The following is a 16,180-nucleotide window of genomic DNA, read 5'->3' on the forward strand; positions in this document are numbered from 1 at the left end:
ACACTAAAGTACTCAGAAACACTGTACTACACACTAAAGTACTCAGAAACACTGTATTACACATTAAAGTACTCAGAAACACTGTAGTACACACTAAAGTACTCAGAAACACTGTACTACGCACTAAAGTACTCAGAAACACTATTCTACACACTAAAGTACTCTGAAACACTGTACTACACACTAAAGTACTCAGAAACACTACTACACACTAAAGTGCTCAGAGAAACACTGTAGTACACACTAAAGTACTCAGAAACACTGTACTACACACTAAAGTACTCAGAAACACTGTAGTACACACTAAAGTACTCAGAAACACTGTACTACACACTAAAGTACTCAGAAACACGGTACTACACACTAAAGTACTCAGAAACACTGTATTACACATTAAAGTACTCAGAAACACTGTAGTACACACTAAAGTACTCAGAAACACTGTACTACGCACTAAAGTACTCAGAAACACTATTCTACACACTAAAGTACTCTGAAACACTGTACTACACACTAAAGTACTCAGAAACACTACTACACACTAAAGTGCTCAGAGAAACACTGTACTACACACTAAAGTACTCAGAAACACTGTACTACACACTAAAGTACTCAGAAACACTGTACTACACACTAAAGTACTCAGAAACACTGTATTACACATTAAAGTACTCAGAAACACTGTAGTACACACTAAAGTACTCAGAAACACTATACTATACAGTAAAGTACTCAGAAACACTGTAGTACACACTAAAGTACTCAGAAAACACTGTAGTACACACTAAAGTACTCAGAAAAACTATACTACACACTAAAGTACTCAGAAACACTATACTACACACTAAAGTACTCAGAGAAACACTGTAGTACACACTAAAATACTCAGAAACACTGTACTACACACTAAAGTACTCAGAAACACTGTAGTACACACTAAAGTACTCAGGAACACTGTAGTACACACTAAAATACTCAGAAACACTGTACTACACACTAAAGTACTCAGAAACACTATACTACACATTAAAGTACTCAGAAACACTGTACTACACAACAAAAAGTACTCAGAAACACTATACTACACACTAAAGTACTCAGAAACACTGTACTACACACTAAAGTACTCAGAAACACTGTACTACACACTAAAGTACTCAGAAACACTAGTACACACTAAAGTACTCAGAAACACTATTCTACACACTAAAGTACTCAGAAACACTGTACTACACATTAAAGTACTCAGAAACACTATACTACACACTAAAGTACACACAGAAACACTGTAGTACACACTAAAGTACTCAGAAACACTATACTACACACTAAAGTACTCAGAAACACTATACTACACACTAAAGTACACACAGAAACACTATACTACACACCCTCTCTACATCTTCTTCTCCTCAGCGCGGCATCAGAGCCTGAGGGTCCGGATCAACGCGACGGGCGACACCATCGTGATGAAGTTTGTGCGTCCGAGTGCAGACGTGAAGCTGGAAGGTTATATTCTTGGCTACGGCCGCAACATGTTCTCCAAACAGTTCATCCAGCTGCCCGAGAACGGAGAGCCGTACGAAGCCGAGATGGGTAAGACCAGGAATATTAATAATAACATTAATATTAACATTTGTGTTTGTTTTAATCTTATTTCATACTACAGCGTATTCGGGACATTGTAGGTAAAGAAAATAAATACATTTCGGAGCCGGGGGGGAAATATTCTGAGATAAAATGTATATATTTACAATAGACATATTCTCCGAGATTAAATTCATACATTTACAAAGAAAAACATAATAAATGTCTGTTTTTTTATACGTATGATTTATAATCAAACTTTTTTCGTACATTTAGGACTTTAATCTCAGAAATCGAGTAACCGTATATTAGACTTCTCAATATTACCCCAATAAGCTTTTCTATATATCTTATTAAATATTATATATCCTATATATTACTATATCTTATTAAATCTGCTATTCTTTATTATTTTCTTGTTTAAAGAAAGCTTTCCAAAATGTCCTCTCTGGGCTTCCATACAACACAAAGTGTTTATTGTTTTAACAAAAATCTGTGAAACTGTGAGAAGCTTTGATTTGATTCTTTTTATGAAGGTTGAGAGACTTTAACCTCCAGTTTCCTCTCCGGGTGATTAAAAGTCAAGACGTTCGGCGGACACTCACCAACGTTTGGATGTTTTCCGAGCGCTTCTTTCTGACGACCTTGTTATATGTTTGAAAACATCCGAAGTTCGTCTTGAGTTTGGTGACAGACATTTGAATTATTTCTGATGAAGTTGGAGATACTGAGCCACAGTACTTTACCCCAGATGCAAAACGCCCTCAAATCTGGCTGGAGTTTGGTGGACAGGCCACCTTTAGGCTTTAGTTACATTCCACCACTGGAAACATCCAAAACATGTTGGGGTCAGGGTTTCGTGTTCGGGGTGTTGGGAACAGATGTTTTCTGTATTTTACGCTCAAGTAGATGAACGGCAGATTTAATGAAACATGTTTAAAGAGTTGTTGTTGGGCTGGTTCTGTGTGAACCTTCAGACTTTCTGCAGAAATACTGCAGCAGCTGGTGGTTCTGATCCTTTTCTGAAGCTCGGCCAACAAGCTTTATCCCGTCAGGACAGAAAACCACGAAAGGTTATGACACGTGACGTGTTTTAGGGAGCGTATCATTGGGGGTTAACAGAAAACCTGCTGAAAGTCGTCCTTCAACACCGTGTTTCTCTGGAGGCTCATTCTGTTTGCACTGTGGGGGAATTATTGCAGCATGCTTTGGTATTTTGAGCTGAATGATGAGGGATGTCCTTTCAAACCTTTAGAAACATGTTTTTCTTTGAGTTGTGAACTGTGAAAGGACATATACATTTTTTCTGATGAAGTGATCAAAGTGTGATGGACATGGATCTATTTAAAGTATATATATATATATATATGTGTATATATATGATACTCAGAAATAGCCCAAACGTCTGCTGAAGCTTTTAATAACTTAAATGTGGATTTTCCATCGTTTTGTTGCTTTGCATATGGTGTGTTCAAGTGCTGCTGGAAAAATCCTGGTGTTCCATGTTGTGTTTACTTTCTGTGGGTGAAGATATGTTTCACTAACAGTTTCAGGAGACATTTAGTTTCCGTTTTTCGTCCCTCATTGTGGCTCTTCGTGCCCGGAGGTCATCTGTCAATCAAAGTGTGTGGGCGGGGCTTCTGTGTTTACCTTCCTGGATAAAATCCCTCGGTACGGATCCATCCGTCAGCAGCTCAGAGAGCAGCCTGTTGACGCTTTAAATCCCCACTCAATAGTTCAGAGTGCATTCTCACACTATGTGCGTTTGTGCTTTAAGAGAAAGATCATGTTGAGGAATTAAAGAATGTTTAAAAAAAAGATCAAAAGTACCAAAGGAAAAGTCATATATCCCAAAGCAGAACTTGAATACACCACATGAAATGTGGGATGAAAATCCCACATTTAAATTTTCAGGATAAAAGACGTTTGGGTTGTTGTTCATCTGTCCACCAAACTGTAGCCAAAACTTCACCATTTTTAAATATGTCTCGCCTCTTTCCTCAGAAGAGACATAAAGCCCGATAAGATTTTAAAAACATCAAAAAGAAAGAAATATTATAATAATTCAACCTCTAAATTCAATTCATGGAATTCATGTTTATTTGTCTTACATGCTTTAAATAATATCTCCTAAAGCTCAGATAGAAAGAACAAATTCAAATATAAACAGTGTTGAACATCCTGACCTTCAGGACAAAAGCAGCTAATTAATTTCCCAGCCGGGCGTCCGTGATTACCTGAGTCCCAGGTGATTACAGGTGATTGATGGTCAGCGGCGTGTTTCCACCTGTCAGAGTACGAAGCTGTGAAACTTTGTTTTTAGGGAAAACAGCTCAGTCTTAAAATCCTATAATTTAGAATGAAGTCTGGTGTGGACGGGAAAAACTGTAAACAAAAATATAGTTTTAATGAAACTATAATTATCAAGAAAAACAATCTGAAGGTCCATTTAGTGGCTGACGTGCAGCTTTCAGACAAATTACATGAAGGTTTTCAGTTCTATCTTTTTTCAGATTTTCTTCTCGCCCCTCTACCGGCTAGGTGATTTTCTTTTTAACCTACGTGATAATAAAACAAGACATTTTATTTAAACAAACACAGACCTCCATGTCTGAGGTTCAATCTACCAAAGTCAATATAAAGATTTACTTCATTTAATTTATTGTGTTGCAGATGCAGAGTCAAAGTACCTGGTGGCCGTCCAGCCAATCCCAGCCAATGACGTGAAGAAGCACTGCACAGGTAACCACCCACTTCGTGTTTACTTACCATCTACTTCCTGTTTACTTACCACACACTTCATGTTTACTTCATGTATACTACCTGTCTGTCCCACCTGTGTGTCCTCACCTCTCTGTCCCCAAATGTCCGTCTCACCTGTCCGTCTCACCTGTGTGTCTGACCTGTCTGTCTTTACAGGACAGGTGAACCTGGAGAAGCCGCTCCACCTGGTGATCGGCTCCGTCAGACCGACGGCGGTGCTGCTGTCCTGGAGGAATGACCTGAAGACGCTGTACGAGGGGAACATCATGAACGAGTGTCTGGAGGACGGGTGGGAGGATTAATATAAATATAATATAATGATAAGAATATTAATGATAATAATAATAATTATTCTTATATTCATCATTCAGTTTGTCAGCAGGATTACAGAAAAACAACTGGCTCGATTTTAAACTAAAACTTTAAAGGACCCAGAGCATACCTGTCAACCCTCCCGTTTTTCCCGGGATTATCCCGTATTTTTAAGCATTAAAAAAAGTGTCCAGTGGTAAAGTGGCCTCCGGTAGAGCAGGTGGCAGCATTATGTTTAACATGAGCTGAAAAACGTTATCTGTCAGTAGTCTGTAGTCACACAGAAGAAGAAAACAGAAGAAGACGAAACATGATGAGAGTCACAGTGAACGGGAGGTAGATGGAGACGAAGTTGTACCTGCTAAACAAGTTAAAACTGTATGCAAGTACCTGACAAATGAGAGGAGACCTTCGCTTATTTATTAAAAGCAGAGTCGGGCAAATTCATGCTGTAAAGTGTGCCATTCAGATGTTAGCATCGCACACGGCGGAATAAGAGATGGTCGCCAGCAAGAACAATCGTCCAAGCACGGCAAGAGGCACAAAAACATACACTGTCAATGACTTCATGTGTGACAAGAACTGTGTCGGAGGCAGACCGAGAGACCAGAGCTGAGGGAAAGATGTCGATGCTTTGTGCTAAAAATAATGTAGCCTTCAGCTTCTGCGATGATTTCAGTCGCAGTGTGGCGACATGTTTCCCGACTCTGCCATCGCAAGGAAGTCCTCGTCGGGGAAACAAAAGACACACAACTCATCCATCATCAAATAAATTGATGATAATAACTAATAAATAAAATACATAAATCTTATAAACATGCCTGTACAAGTAATACATACTTTAAATAAACATGTATTTCCTGAATGTATATACCCGTCCCTTATGTGTTTACGTTTACATTGGTGGCTGAGAGCTGTTAAAGTATGGGCGGAGTCCAGCAAAAAAATTCCCTTATTCTGAAATTCCAATGTTGACAGGTATGACCAAGAGACAAACCCTGAGGAACACCTCAAGTAGTAACGGATGTTTTTAGTTTGTTCAAGTGGCCAAAAAAGATCAATTAATGCAGACTTTTGATATTCACTTATTAATAATAACTGCGATGTTCCCTTCAGGTTCTACACCATCCGCTACCGGGAGAGGAACAGGAAGTGGATCTATCAGACGTGCCCGACCAGCGACACAGTGGTCGACAACCTAAAGCCCAACACGCCGTACGAGTTTGGCGTCCGGTCCAACAAAGAAGACCGCAGCGGGATGTGGAGCAAACCGATGATCCACAACACCAACATGGGCAGTAAGGACGCCATTTTTCAATTATGTTTTATATGTATTTAATTTTCAATCATTCATTTTTAATTCACTTATTATTTTAATTAAATATAAATGTTATTGATTCATTTTAAATTGCATTAATTATTAATATTATAATTATTTTATTTTATTGCATCTGACCATTTCTACAGATGACAGTCCTGGTTAAATAGAAGTGAATAATAAAATAAATAAGTGTTTCTTACTTATACTATATTTTCTGTATTTCTCAGATAGAAACGCACAGAAAGCGTACAAACTGCGTAATCCTCTGGCCAAGCCGCTGGTACGTAACGATATAAACTGTGAATATATATTCTATATTAAATTATAGAATATATTGTATATATACAGGATCCTCTTAGTCAATAACTCTAAACAAATACATATAAATGTTGTGCTTTTATTCATCTAACCCTAAACTTATTTCACTTTTCAAAGTTTACTTTTAATTAATAAAACTATAATGTTTCTTTTTATTTAGATTTCTATTCATATTTTCTTACTGTTATTACAGTATTTTATTTGACTTCCTATTTATTATTTTCTAACTTTTTCTCCATTAATCTATATTCAACAGACACAAACTATCCAAGTTTTTAAATGTTTAAATAAAAGTGAATATTTTATGTTTTTCAGAAACCTCACGCTCTCTTCCCTCCTCGTCCCGGTAAGATTATAATTATATTATAATAACAAAGGAATCTGTTTAATATCTAATATCTAATATAAATATATTATATTAATATTGTGACGCAGGATTAAACTTTAAACACACAAACTAAAACGTGCCTGTAATTTAATCAAATATTATATTAATAATATTATCAGTAATAATAATAATGTCATTTGTGTCGCAGCTCTACACAACAGGACTCGACTCAAAAACTCAGCTTTCCCCGGCGCTCCTCGCACTTCCTTTGGTGATTATCACTTCCTGTCTCCTGCACACACACTTCTGATTTCCAGCTCCGCAGAGACTCTTCACTTCCTGTCGGGTTCGACTGGTTTATGCGATCAAAATTAACGTTCATGACAAACTGATGCGTTGATCAAAGATCAGCTTTTAACATTTTTAAGCATTGAGTCTTTTAGCTCTCATTACCTTTATTTATTAGCAAAGTATGACAAACTTCTTTTACAAGGTAAAATAGCAAAGGTAGCAGAGGCGGAGTGGCTGTAGCTAATTAACGTAATTAATAGTTCGATTTTTACTTTTACAATCTTGTTTATTTAAAAAAAGAAACTGAATATTTTTTCTCAGTTTGTTATGAAAAATTAAGTTTGTTCAACGTCATGAAAACCAGACGGGTCAAATCTATTATTTCACATTTCTATACTTTCACCACTTTTATTTTTGACATTCTTACTTCCTGCAGTGCTGCCGGAGAGCCGCCAGGAGACTTTAGCTCCGGCCGGCTCCGCGGAGCCTAACTGGCCCCGTTTGTCACTCGGTAACAACAAAGTATTTTATTTTGTTAGCCATCCTGTCTCTTCCTGCTTCGGCTGAGCCCCTGGGAGGGGGCGGGGCCTGGGGGGTGTGCTGCTGTTGTGATTGGCTGCATGCGAGCATGCCTTGAGCCCGGGTTAGAAAGTCGGTACGAGGCGCGGGGGCGAAGTCGCCAGATGTACGAGTAAGTTCACTTTGCCCTGCCCACCCTGAACCATGGTGAGATGTTGAAGACCTACGCTGCTTCAATGCGCTTCATTTGCTTTCTTCTTCTGCTGTTCTTCTTTCACCTTTTCTTCTCTTCACAGATTAGGAATCCATTAAAAACTAATTAACCTGCAGCTGAAAACATAGAATTTCAGAATAAAAGCAAAGATATAATAACAAGAATTTGTTTTATTTAAAAACATACTAAATTTGTTAGTATAAGCTTTTTTCAAGTGTTAAAAGGACTCTAAGGATTAAAAAAATTCGGATATAAAAGGACAGTTTTCCAAAATATAAGGACACATTTAAATCTTTTTATTTTTCATGTCCATCTAAACAGCGTCTTTTACAAAAAATGTTCAGTCATCTTACAGTCACTCAAACAGCCAACTATTAGCACATTATTTCCTTTTTAATACGTCATTAAGTCTCAAATTACAACCTGGTTTTGGTCGCAATCAAAAAATTAATTGTGAAGAAAAAAGTGAGTATGTCTGGCGAGTTGTATTAAAATATAAACATCTGAACAAGATATGCTTCAAAATTATGACTTTAGTTATATAAAATTGTAAATAAATTGGTTTCTAGTTCAATGTTTTGATAGTTTTAACCTCTAAATGTTTGATTTTCACAATAAAGCTCATGTTTTCAACACCAACCATCTCTGGACTGTTTGTGCTCTCCAACACAATTTGAAATGTCGTTGAATCAACGTTCAGCCGGTGATTGCTCCAGCAGTGTTTAGGAGGTTAATGGAATATTTTTGGACTAAATAACTTATTATGAAGGAAAGTTTACCTTTTAAGTGAACATTAGTTGTAAAGAGTTCAACGTCTTTGTTTCGTCCTCTCCAGTCTGCACACAGACGTGTTTTAATTTTCCCGCCAACGCAAGTCGTTCTGCAAACTCCTCAAACTGTCTTCAGTGAAATGTCTTCTGCATTTTTCTGTATTTCCCTGAGGTACAAGATTGTGGGATGAAAACATAATCCTCCCGTTTGCTAAATGGAGGATCTAAAATACTTTTTAAAGACGTGTATCTGGTAACTGTCGTTTCTCCTGGAGACGATGACATGAAACAAAATGCACGTCTGTTGAATTTAATATATTAAATAAAGTATATATATCCACCTTTAATTAACCCAAAACCAACATGGTGTCATCAGACTCCTATGATCCCGGTTCCTCTCTCCTCTCTCACCGCAGAGGAGAGAAACTATTAGAAACGACACCGACCGCCCAGCGGAGCGACTTCCTGAATATAAAGACAGTAAATAATAATTGCCTTAATATTTAAATTAATCTACTGTATCCCTCTTTATGACCTGCGTAAATAAGAGTGTCATCTTCGATCGATTGAACTTTTGTTTTACATTTGATAAAAATCCAAACTTTCCTTTTGGGAAACCCTTCATTATCTGTAAAGTTTTAATTTAAATTAAAACCAGTTGTTGCTTTTAGGTAAATTATAAAGGACAAATCTTTGTCTTTGAATCTTTAAGTCTAATGAGTGTTTTATATTTTAGAGGTTACATAAAAAGATGTTTTCTTAAAATGCCAAACATTACCTTGGAAAGTTGTTAGTGGTAGGTAATAATAATGTGTTTCGCTTTAGCCTTTTTTTTTTTTTTACCGTACACAATTTAATCACAAGTAGTTGTTTTGGTTAGAATACATTTCTCGAGTGTCGTCTGCAAACGGTTAAAATTAGATTGAAAACCCTTTATGCCTCAATTTCCCATTATGCCTTCTGTTTGTACCTCTGAGAGAAAAAATTATGATTTTTTTCAAGTTCAATGAAAATAAGAAACAATTAACTTCCTGTACGACCTCCATGTAAATAGGAGCGTCGTCTGCAAACAGTTTGAGTTCTGTTTGTGTTTTCAACTCTTTTTATGATGAACTTTTATTATTTCTAACTTAAATCTTAACTCTACAGGTTGTGGACCATCTTTGCGTTTAACCCTCTCTTTCCCACACAGCTTTTGACCAATCACAGGCCGGATCCTCGCTGCTGAGATCCGCTCTGGCCAATGAGAGAGCCAAAACTAAAAATTGGGGTAAGAATCACCTCATGAAACGCTTCCTGTCAGCCTAGCTCTTTCTGTACGCTGTCAGTCTGCCACCATTTTGTTTTTGTCCACAGGGTTTGGCTGCTCGCTGCAGGAGTTTCACCATTTTAACACATTTCATCCAACATGGCCACCTGTGTCTGCATGCGGCACACGATCATCAAAACTCATAAAAACATGAAAACTCATCAAATTCATGAAAACTCATCGAAATTCATCAGCGGCTTGAATTGTAATGACTGTAGTTTTGCAAGATCCCAAGCCGTTTTAGTGCCAAGCCACGGGAAAGTGTAATATTAAAAAATGTACGACTTTAGTCTCAGAGAATTCATGACATTATATTCAGAAACCCCCTCTTTCCCCTCACTAACGGCCTCCGACCCTCCTCCTCTAGACCCAGTCACTCGGCCCCGACTGCGGTGAAACTCGGCAGTAATCCTCCTTCTTCCTGGTTCTTCTCTCTAAATTCCTGTTTCAGGTCATCACGTTAGTGATGAAAACCTTTGAATTTGTGCCCTCAAAGCTCATTAATATACAGGAACCCTTTATATACGAGTCATTCTTTAATAATTTCCAACAAGAAAAACATGTAGTCTTAATTCCCGCTGACATGTAGTTGTATGTGAAACATTTAGTTTAAGAAAAGTTACTTAATACATTTAATTCACCACCAAATTGCGTCATTTTGAATCCTTAAATCAGCTGATTGGATACAGAAAGTTAAATAATAAGGATTTTAAGGGTGAAAAATGTACAAAATATGTCGAGTCTGTGAGATGAATATTTCCTTCAGGACTCGGCTTCAGTTTTCTTTGTCTTTCCCTGCGTAAACACTTGTTTATTATATAGGTACATCTCAATAAATTAGAATATCTTGGAAATTAATTTCACTAATTCAATTCAAAAAGTGAAACTCATATATTATATGGATTCATTGCACACAAAGTTAAATATTTTAATCCTTTATTTGTTTTAATCTTGATGATTACGGCTTACAGCTAATGAAAACACAAAAATCAGAATCTCAGAAAATTTCAATATCACATTCTAATCAGCTAATGAACTCAAAACACCTGCAAAGGTTTCCTGAGCCTTTAAATCAGGGGTGTCAAACATGCGGCCCAGGGGCCAAAAAAGGCCAGCCAGAGGGTCCAATCCGACCCACGGGATGACTTTGCAAAGTGTAAAAATTAGTTGTTTTGATCATAAAGTAAACGACTGTTCCAGATACCTGTGACAAAATGTTTTGTGCCTTTGTAGATACACTATGATCTATAAGTTGTAACACACATGTGTAAATTATAAACTGAGGCACAATAGTGTTGAAATTGCACCTTCTTTTCTTAAGAAATTTCAGGTTCAGGTCCATAATGTTTTGTAAAAAAGATAGTTAATTAAATTTAATTATTATTAAAAAACATAACCCCTCTCTGAGGCTGTGAGCCGGGGGTACCGCTCGTAGTCAGGGATTTGAAAGTGGCGGACAAACCCGTTTCCCGCCTGTGATAGGCTCGCTAGCGTCGGGGTTGGCCGTTCTCTTCTCACGATGTCTATCTTTTCTTGAAAGGTTTGTCTTGAAAATGGCGTTGTAATTATATCTGCGACCAAATCGATCTCTTCTCCTCCTTCAGCCATTGTGAGTTGAAAACAAACAGCTTGTAGAAATCTACACAAATTAGCTCGTTCAAAGTTTGCTAGCTCTGCATAGCTCTGCCTCTCAATAGTGCGTATCCAATCAAAAGACGTGGACGTGCTGACGTTATCGTACGCCTGCTAGCTGGCCCTGCTGTCACCAACTCGAAATCTAATTGGTTAACGCCACAGTTTTGTCTCCGTTCACTTTAAGCGACAGGCACCCGCACTGTTGATTCTGAAGGTCTCAGGACAGATCTCTTGGACCCTGGCAACACATTATGGCTGAAATATGATTGGATAAAAGCTCTAACATAAAGGCCAGACCTCCAAATCTCGATCTGAGGATGGAAGCAGCGCAACCAAGAGGAAAGCTATGCAATAAAGAGAATAGACTCTGGGGAATAATTTAATACATATTTGTGGAAAAGATACATCAAAATTAAATATATATTCTGATGCTGTTTAGGCCAGCAGAGAAGGCCTTGCTGGTCCTGACGGCCCACCACTGTTGAGATGCACCTGTAGATGTATTATCGTGTTAAACTAAATCACACTCTCAGCAACATTTATGTCAAATGTATTAACACACATTAACATGTGAAGCTAAATCTGGTCAAATGTTGACATATGTTTTAAACTCCCTTTTAAATAAAAATAAATAAATGTCCGCAAATTATGTAAATAATAAAAAGAAAATATGTGACAATTTTCAGAAAGATATGTGCAAAATGTCAAAGAAATGTGTATTTTGACGACACACTTTAATATAAAAATAAAACACACATTTCCCAAATGTTTGCCTTGTGCATTAACACGGCCCAGTGTCCCATGGAAGATCCTCAGAAACATGTTTCGTCTCCTCGTGCTGTTTTTTAAGAGACTCGTAAAGAGGAATGTTTCCTTTAAAGCTGGGACTCGGCTCCTTCCCTTCCTCACACATCTTCTCTTCGCAGTAAACGGGCAGCCTCTCCGGGGCGTGTCCCGCCCGGAGGAGACGTAAGGTGTCCGTACCCCTCGGGACCTTGACTCGTTAGAGAGAGCTTGTCCGTCTTTAAGTTTCCTCTTCAGCAGCGTCTGCAGCTCCACGTGTCTCCACCCTGTTCATGTTTACTGTTGTTCATGTTTACTGTTGTTTATGTTTACTGTTGTTTATGTTTACTGTTGTTTATGTTTACTGTTCCTGTTTACTGTTGTTTACTGTTGTTTACTGTTGTTTATGTTTACTGTTCATGTTTACTGTTGTTCATGTTTACTGTTGTTCGTGTTTACTGTTGTTTATGTTTACTGTTGTTTATGTTTACTGTTGTTCTTGTTTACTGTTATTTATGTTTACTGTTGTTTATGTTTACTGTTCCTGTTTACTGTTGTTTATGTTGACTGTTGTTTGTGTTTACTGTTGTTTATGTTTACTGTTGTTCATGTTTACTGTTCATGTTTGCTGTTGTTTATGTTTACTGTTGTTTATGTTTACTGTTCATGTTTACTGTTGTTCATGTGTACTGTTGTTCATGTTTGCTGTTCATGTTTACTGTTGTTCGTGTTAACTGTTGTTCATGTGTACTGTTTATGTTTACTGTTGTTTATGTTTACTGTTGTTTATGTTTACTGTTCCTGTTTACTGTTGTTTACTGTTGTTTACTGTTGTTTATGTTTACTGTTCATGTTTACTGTTGTTCGTGTTTACTGTTGTTTATGTTTACTGTTGTTTATGTTTACTGTTGTTCTTGTTTACTGTTATTTATGTTTACTGTTGTTTATGTTTACTGTTCCTGTTTACTGTTGTTTATGTTGACTGTTGTTTGTGTTTACTGTTGTTTATGTTTACTGTTGTTCATGTTTACTGTTCATGTTTGCTGTTGTTTATGTTTACTGTTGTTTATGTTTACTGTTCATGTTTACTGTTGTTCATGTGTACTGTTGTTCATGTTTGCTGTTCATGTTTACTGTTGTTCGTGTTAACTGTTGTTCATGTGTACTGTTCATGTTTACTGTTCATGTTTACTGTTGTTCATGTTTACTGTTCATGTTTACTGTTTATGTTTACTGTTCATGTTTACTGTTGTTCATGTTTACTGTTGTTCGTGTTAACTGTTGTTCATGTTTACTGTTGTTCATGTTTACTGAATGTTTGTTATTATTTGTTCCAGGCTCGTCCGTCCCGATCAACAAGAAAACCAACCAGGTGGGGAAACCTGGAGGAGCAGGTGAGAGCTGAAGACGAGACGAGCCGTCAGCATATTTCTGTCTTCTCAACGCGTTTATTTGACATGTTTTTCTTCAGACAAGTTGAACAACTTTAAGCTGACGGACAAGTTGCCGATCCTGAAACTTAAAGTCCCGCCAGCGACTGCCAAGCCGACCAAACCGGAGTGGAAACAGAGCACAACGGGCGCGCCGACCACGTCCGGTGGGAGGATTTTACTTCCACGTTAGCATAGTGGCTAACACGTGTCAAATTAAAAAGTTGGTCTTCTAACATCTATATCTGTTTGTTTAGCCGGCCGACAGGAAACCTGGGAGGACTCGGAGCTGTTTCAACCTCAGCCGGCCTCCGACCTCGACGCCCTGGGGAAGAAACGCTACGTCGGTATGTTTCAGGCGAGAGAGACCTGAACTCCAACGACTCATTGTTAGCCTTTTTATTTTGCTTTTATTCGACCAGGTTTGAGATCAAAAATCTATTTTACAAGAGACACCAAGAAAAGCAGCCGCTCAACAATTAAATACAACTTAGATTTGTTTACAACGAAGATTTCTCCGTATCTTTAAACTCGCTCAGGTTTCCATGTTTAATGGTCAGTCTGTAGAATATTCCGTGCAGCAGGTGCAGAAAACGTAGTGCAACTTTTCTCTCAAGGTAAAACATGAAAAGCTTTCTGACTTTGGGAAGTGTAAAGTCACCCGGAGACACAGAGAGTGTAATCTCCATATTTAAAATTTAAGTGAGTGGAATGTGTTTATAAATATGTTATAAATGTTTATATGTGTTTATAAATATGTTCTCCCGAAGCGCCACATGTGGTCTACCAGACAGGGAAGAAGCCAGAGGAGCCGTGCTCCATCACCTCCTCCCTCAACTTCTTCCCCGTAGACGAACCTGGCGACGCGAACGTGACGGCCCCCCCGAGGTCTCCGCCTTCCAACCTTACCGTGGTAACGGTGGAGGGATGCCCGTCTTTCGTCATCCTGGACTGGGAGAAGACCGACAACGACACCACGGGTACGAAGAAATACGATGTTTCAGGTTAACTAGCTTTTTGTCTGTATCCGAATCCCTGTTTCTGATGATCCTTCAGAGTATGAAGTCATCTCCACCGCCAAAGGACCCGATGGTGAGCAGGTCTCCATCCTGACCACCAACCAGACCCACACCACCATAGAGAACCTCAAGCCTGAGAGCAGGTACGCTTGCTTAGCGTGTTTCAATAACGTGCTTCTTTACATTTTTTCTATAAAGTGTTTCTATAACGTGTTTCTATAACGTGTTTCTATAACTTGTTTCTATAACATGTTTCTATAACTTGTTTCTATAACATGTTTCTATAACTTGTTTCTATACGTGTTTCTATAACGTGTTTCTATAACGTGTTTCTATAACTTGTTTCTATAACATGTTTCTATAACTTGTTTCTATAACGTGTTTCTATAACGTGTTTCTATAACTTGTTTCTATAACTTGTTTCTATAACGTGTTTCTGTAACGTGTTTCTATAACGTGTTTCTGTAACGTGTTTCTTTAGCGTGTTTCTATAACGTGTTTCTATAACGTGTTTCTATAACGTGTTTCTATAACGTGTTTCTATAACTTGTTTCTATAACGTGTTTCTGTAACGTGTTTCTATAACGTGTTTCTGTAACGTGTTTCTTTAGCGTGTTTCTATAACGTGTTTCTATAACGTGTTTCTATAACTTGTTTCTATAACATGTTTCTATAACTTGTTTCTATAACGTGTTTCTATAACGTGTTTCTATAACTTGTTTCTATAACTTGTTTCTATAACGTGTTTCTGTAACGTGTTTCTTTAGCGTGTTTCTATAACGTGTTTCTATATGTGTTTCTATAGCATGTGCCTATTACGTGTTTCTATAACTTGTTTCTATAACTTGTTTCTATATGTGTTTCTATAGCGTGTGTCTATAACAGGGGTGGCCAACCAGTCAGAGGTTAAGAGCCAAAAATGTTACGATGTTACTGCAAAGAGCCACATCATACACATAGTCACAGATGCGCACTCCCCTCTCTCATTCTCTCTTTTGTTCTCAGCCTTTCTCTGTGCTCCCTCACTCTCTTCCTCCCCTCTCTCTCACACAGACAAAAATTAAAATCTAAAACTTCTCACACACACACAAAGACCCTCCCTCCCAAAGACACACACACCCTTACACAGACAGACACACACAGCTCTGCTCAGACAGATTTATTGTAAATGTCACATACCATAATATTGACATAAATGTAATGAAACCTCTCCTACCAGTATTCAGAGGCCAGTTATTATAAACAATGAACATTGTGTGCACTCTCACACACAAACTCTCAGTAAAACATTTTTTAAAAGTGTTTTATCTTCTTATGCATGCTGCTTCTTTACATTAGTGGGACTTCTGACATTCCTTGCGTTGAACAATCCTCCTCAAATCTGGCTTGTATTCCGTTGTGGTCACTCCAAGCAATTCTTTCACATGTGTGTCAGTCAGAACAGATCAATACTTTGATTTCACGTGTTTCAGGGTAGAAAACACCGACTCACAGACGTATGTTGACCCAAACATTAGTAGCTTGAGCGCAGCCCGTTTGACATTGGGATATTTTTCCATTGGCACAGTTTTCCAGAACTCA

At 37.9% G+C, this 16,180-nt stretch overlaps 1 protein-coding gene across 3 annotated transcripts in view; it reads left to right on the plus strand.

Moving 5' to 3' along the window:
• The window catches only part of LOC115005363 (target of Nesh-SH3-like), a 31,507-nt gene that overhangs the window by 8,967 nt on the left and 6,360 nt on the right, over positions 1 to 16,180 (plus strand). For 2 of the 3 annotated variants that reach the window (XM_029427143.1, XM_029427145.1), the window contains exons 2-15: positions 1,417 to 1,596; positions 4,261 to 4,329; positions 4,507 to 4,639; positions 5,779 to 5,960; positions 6,211 to 6,263; positions 6,617 to 6,647; positions 6,838 to 6,900; positions 7,357 to 7,431; positions 9,616 to 9,693; positions 13,488 to 13,544; positions 13,622 to 13,747; positions 13,838 to 13,927; positions 14,351 to 14,560; positions 14,637 to 14,742. In XM_029427143.1, the coding sequence (XP_029283003.1) occupies positions 1,417 to 1,596; positions 4,261 to 4,329; positions 4,507 to 4,639; positions 5,779 to 5,960; positions 6,211 to 6,263; positions 6,617 to 6,647; positions 6,838 to 6,900; positions 7,357 to 7,431; positions 9,616 to 9,693; positions 13,488 to 13,544; positions 13,622 to 13,747; positions 13,838 to 13,927; positions 14,351 to 14,560; positions 14,637 to 14,742 (1,453 nt within the window). The remainder of the gene's footprint in view (positions 1 to 1,416; positions 1,597 to 4,260; positions 4,330 to 4,506; positions 4,640 to 5,778; positions 5,961 to 6,210; positions 6,264 to 6,616; positions 6,648 to 6,837; positions 6,901 to 7,356; positions 7,432 to 9,615; positions 9,694 to 13,487; positions 13,545 to 13,621; positions 13,748 to 13,837; positions 13,928 to 14,350; positions 14,561 to 14,636; positions 14,743 to 16,180) is intronic. The other variant, XM_029427144.1, reaches the window with a different exon arrangement.

This window comes from Cottoperca gobio, unplaced genomic scaffold (genome assembly GCF_900634415.1).
Source record: "Cottoperca gobio unplaced genomic scaffold, fCotGob3.1 fCotGob3_293arrow_ctg1, whole genome shotgun sequence".
NCBI lineage: Eukaryota > Metazoa > Chordata > Actinopteri > Perciformes > Bovichtidae > Cottoperca > Cottoperca gobio.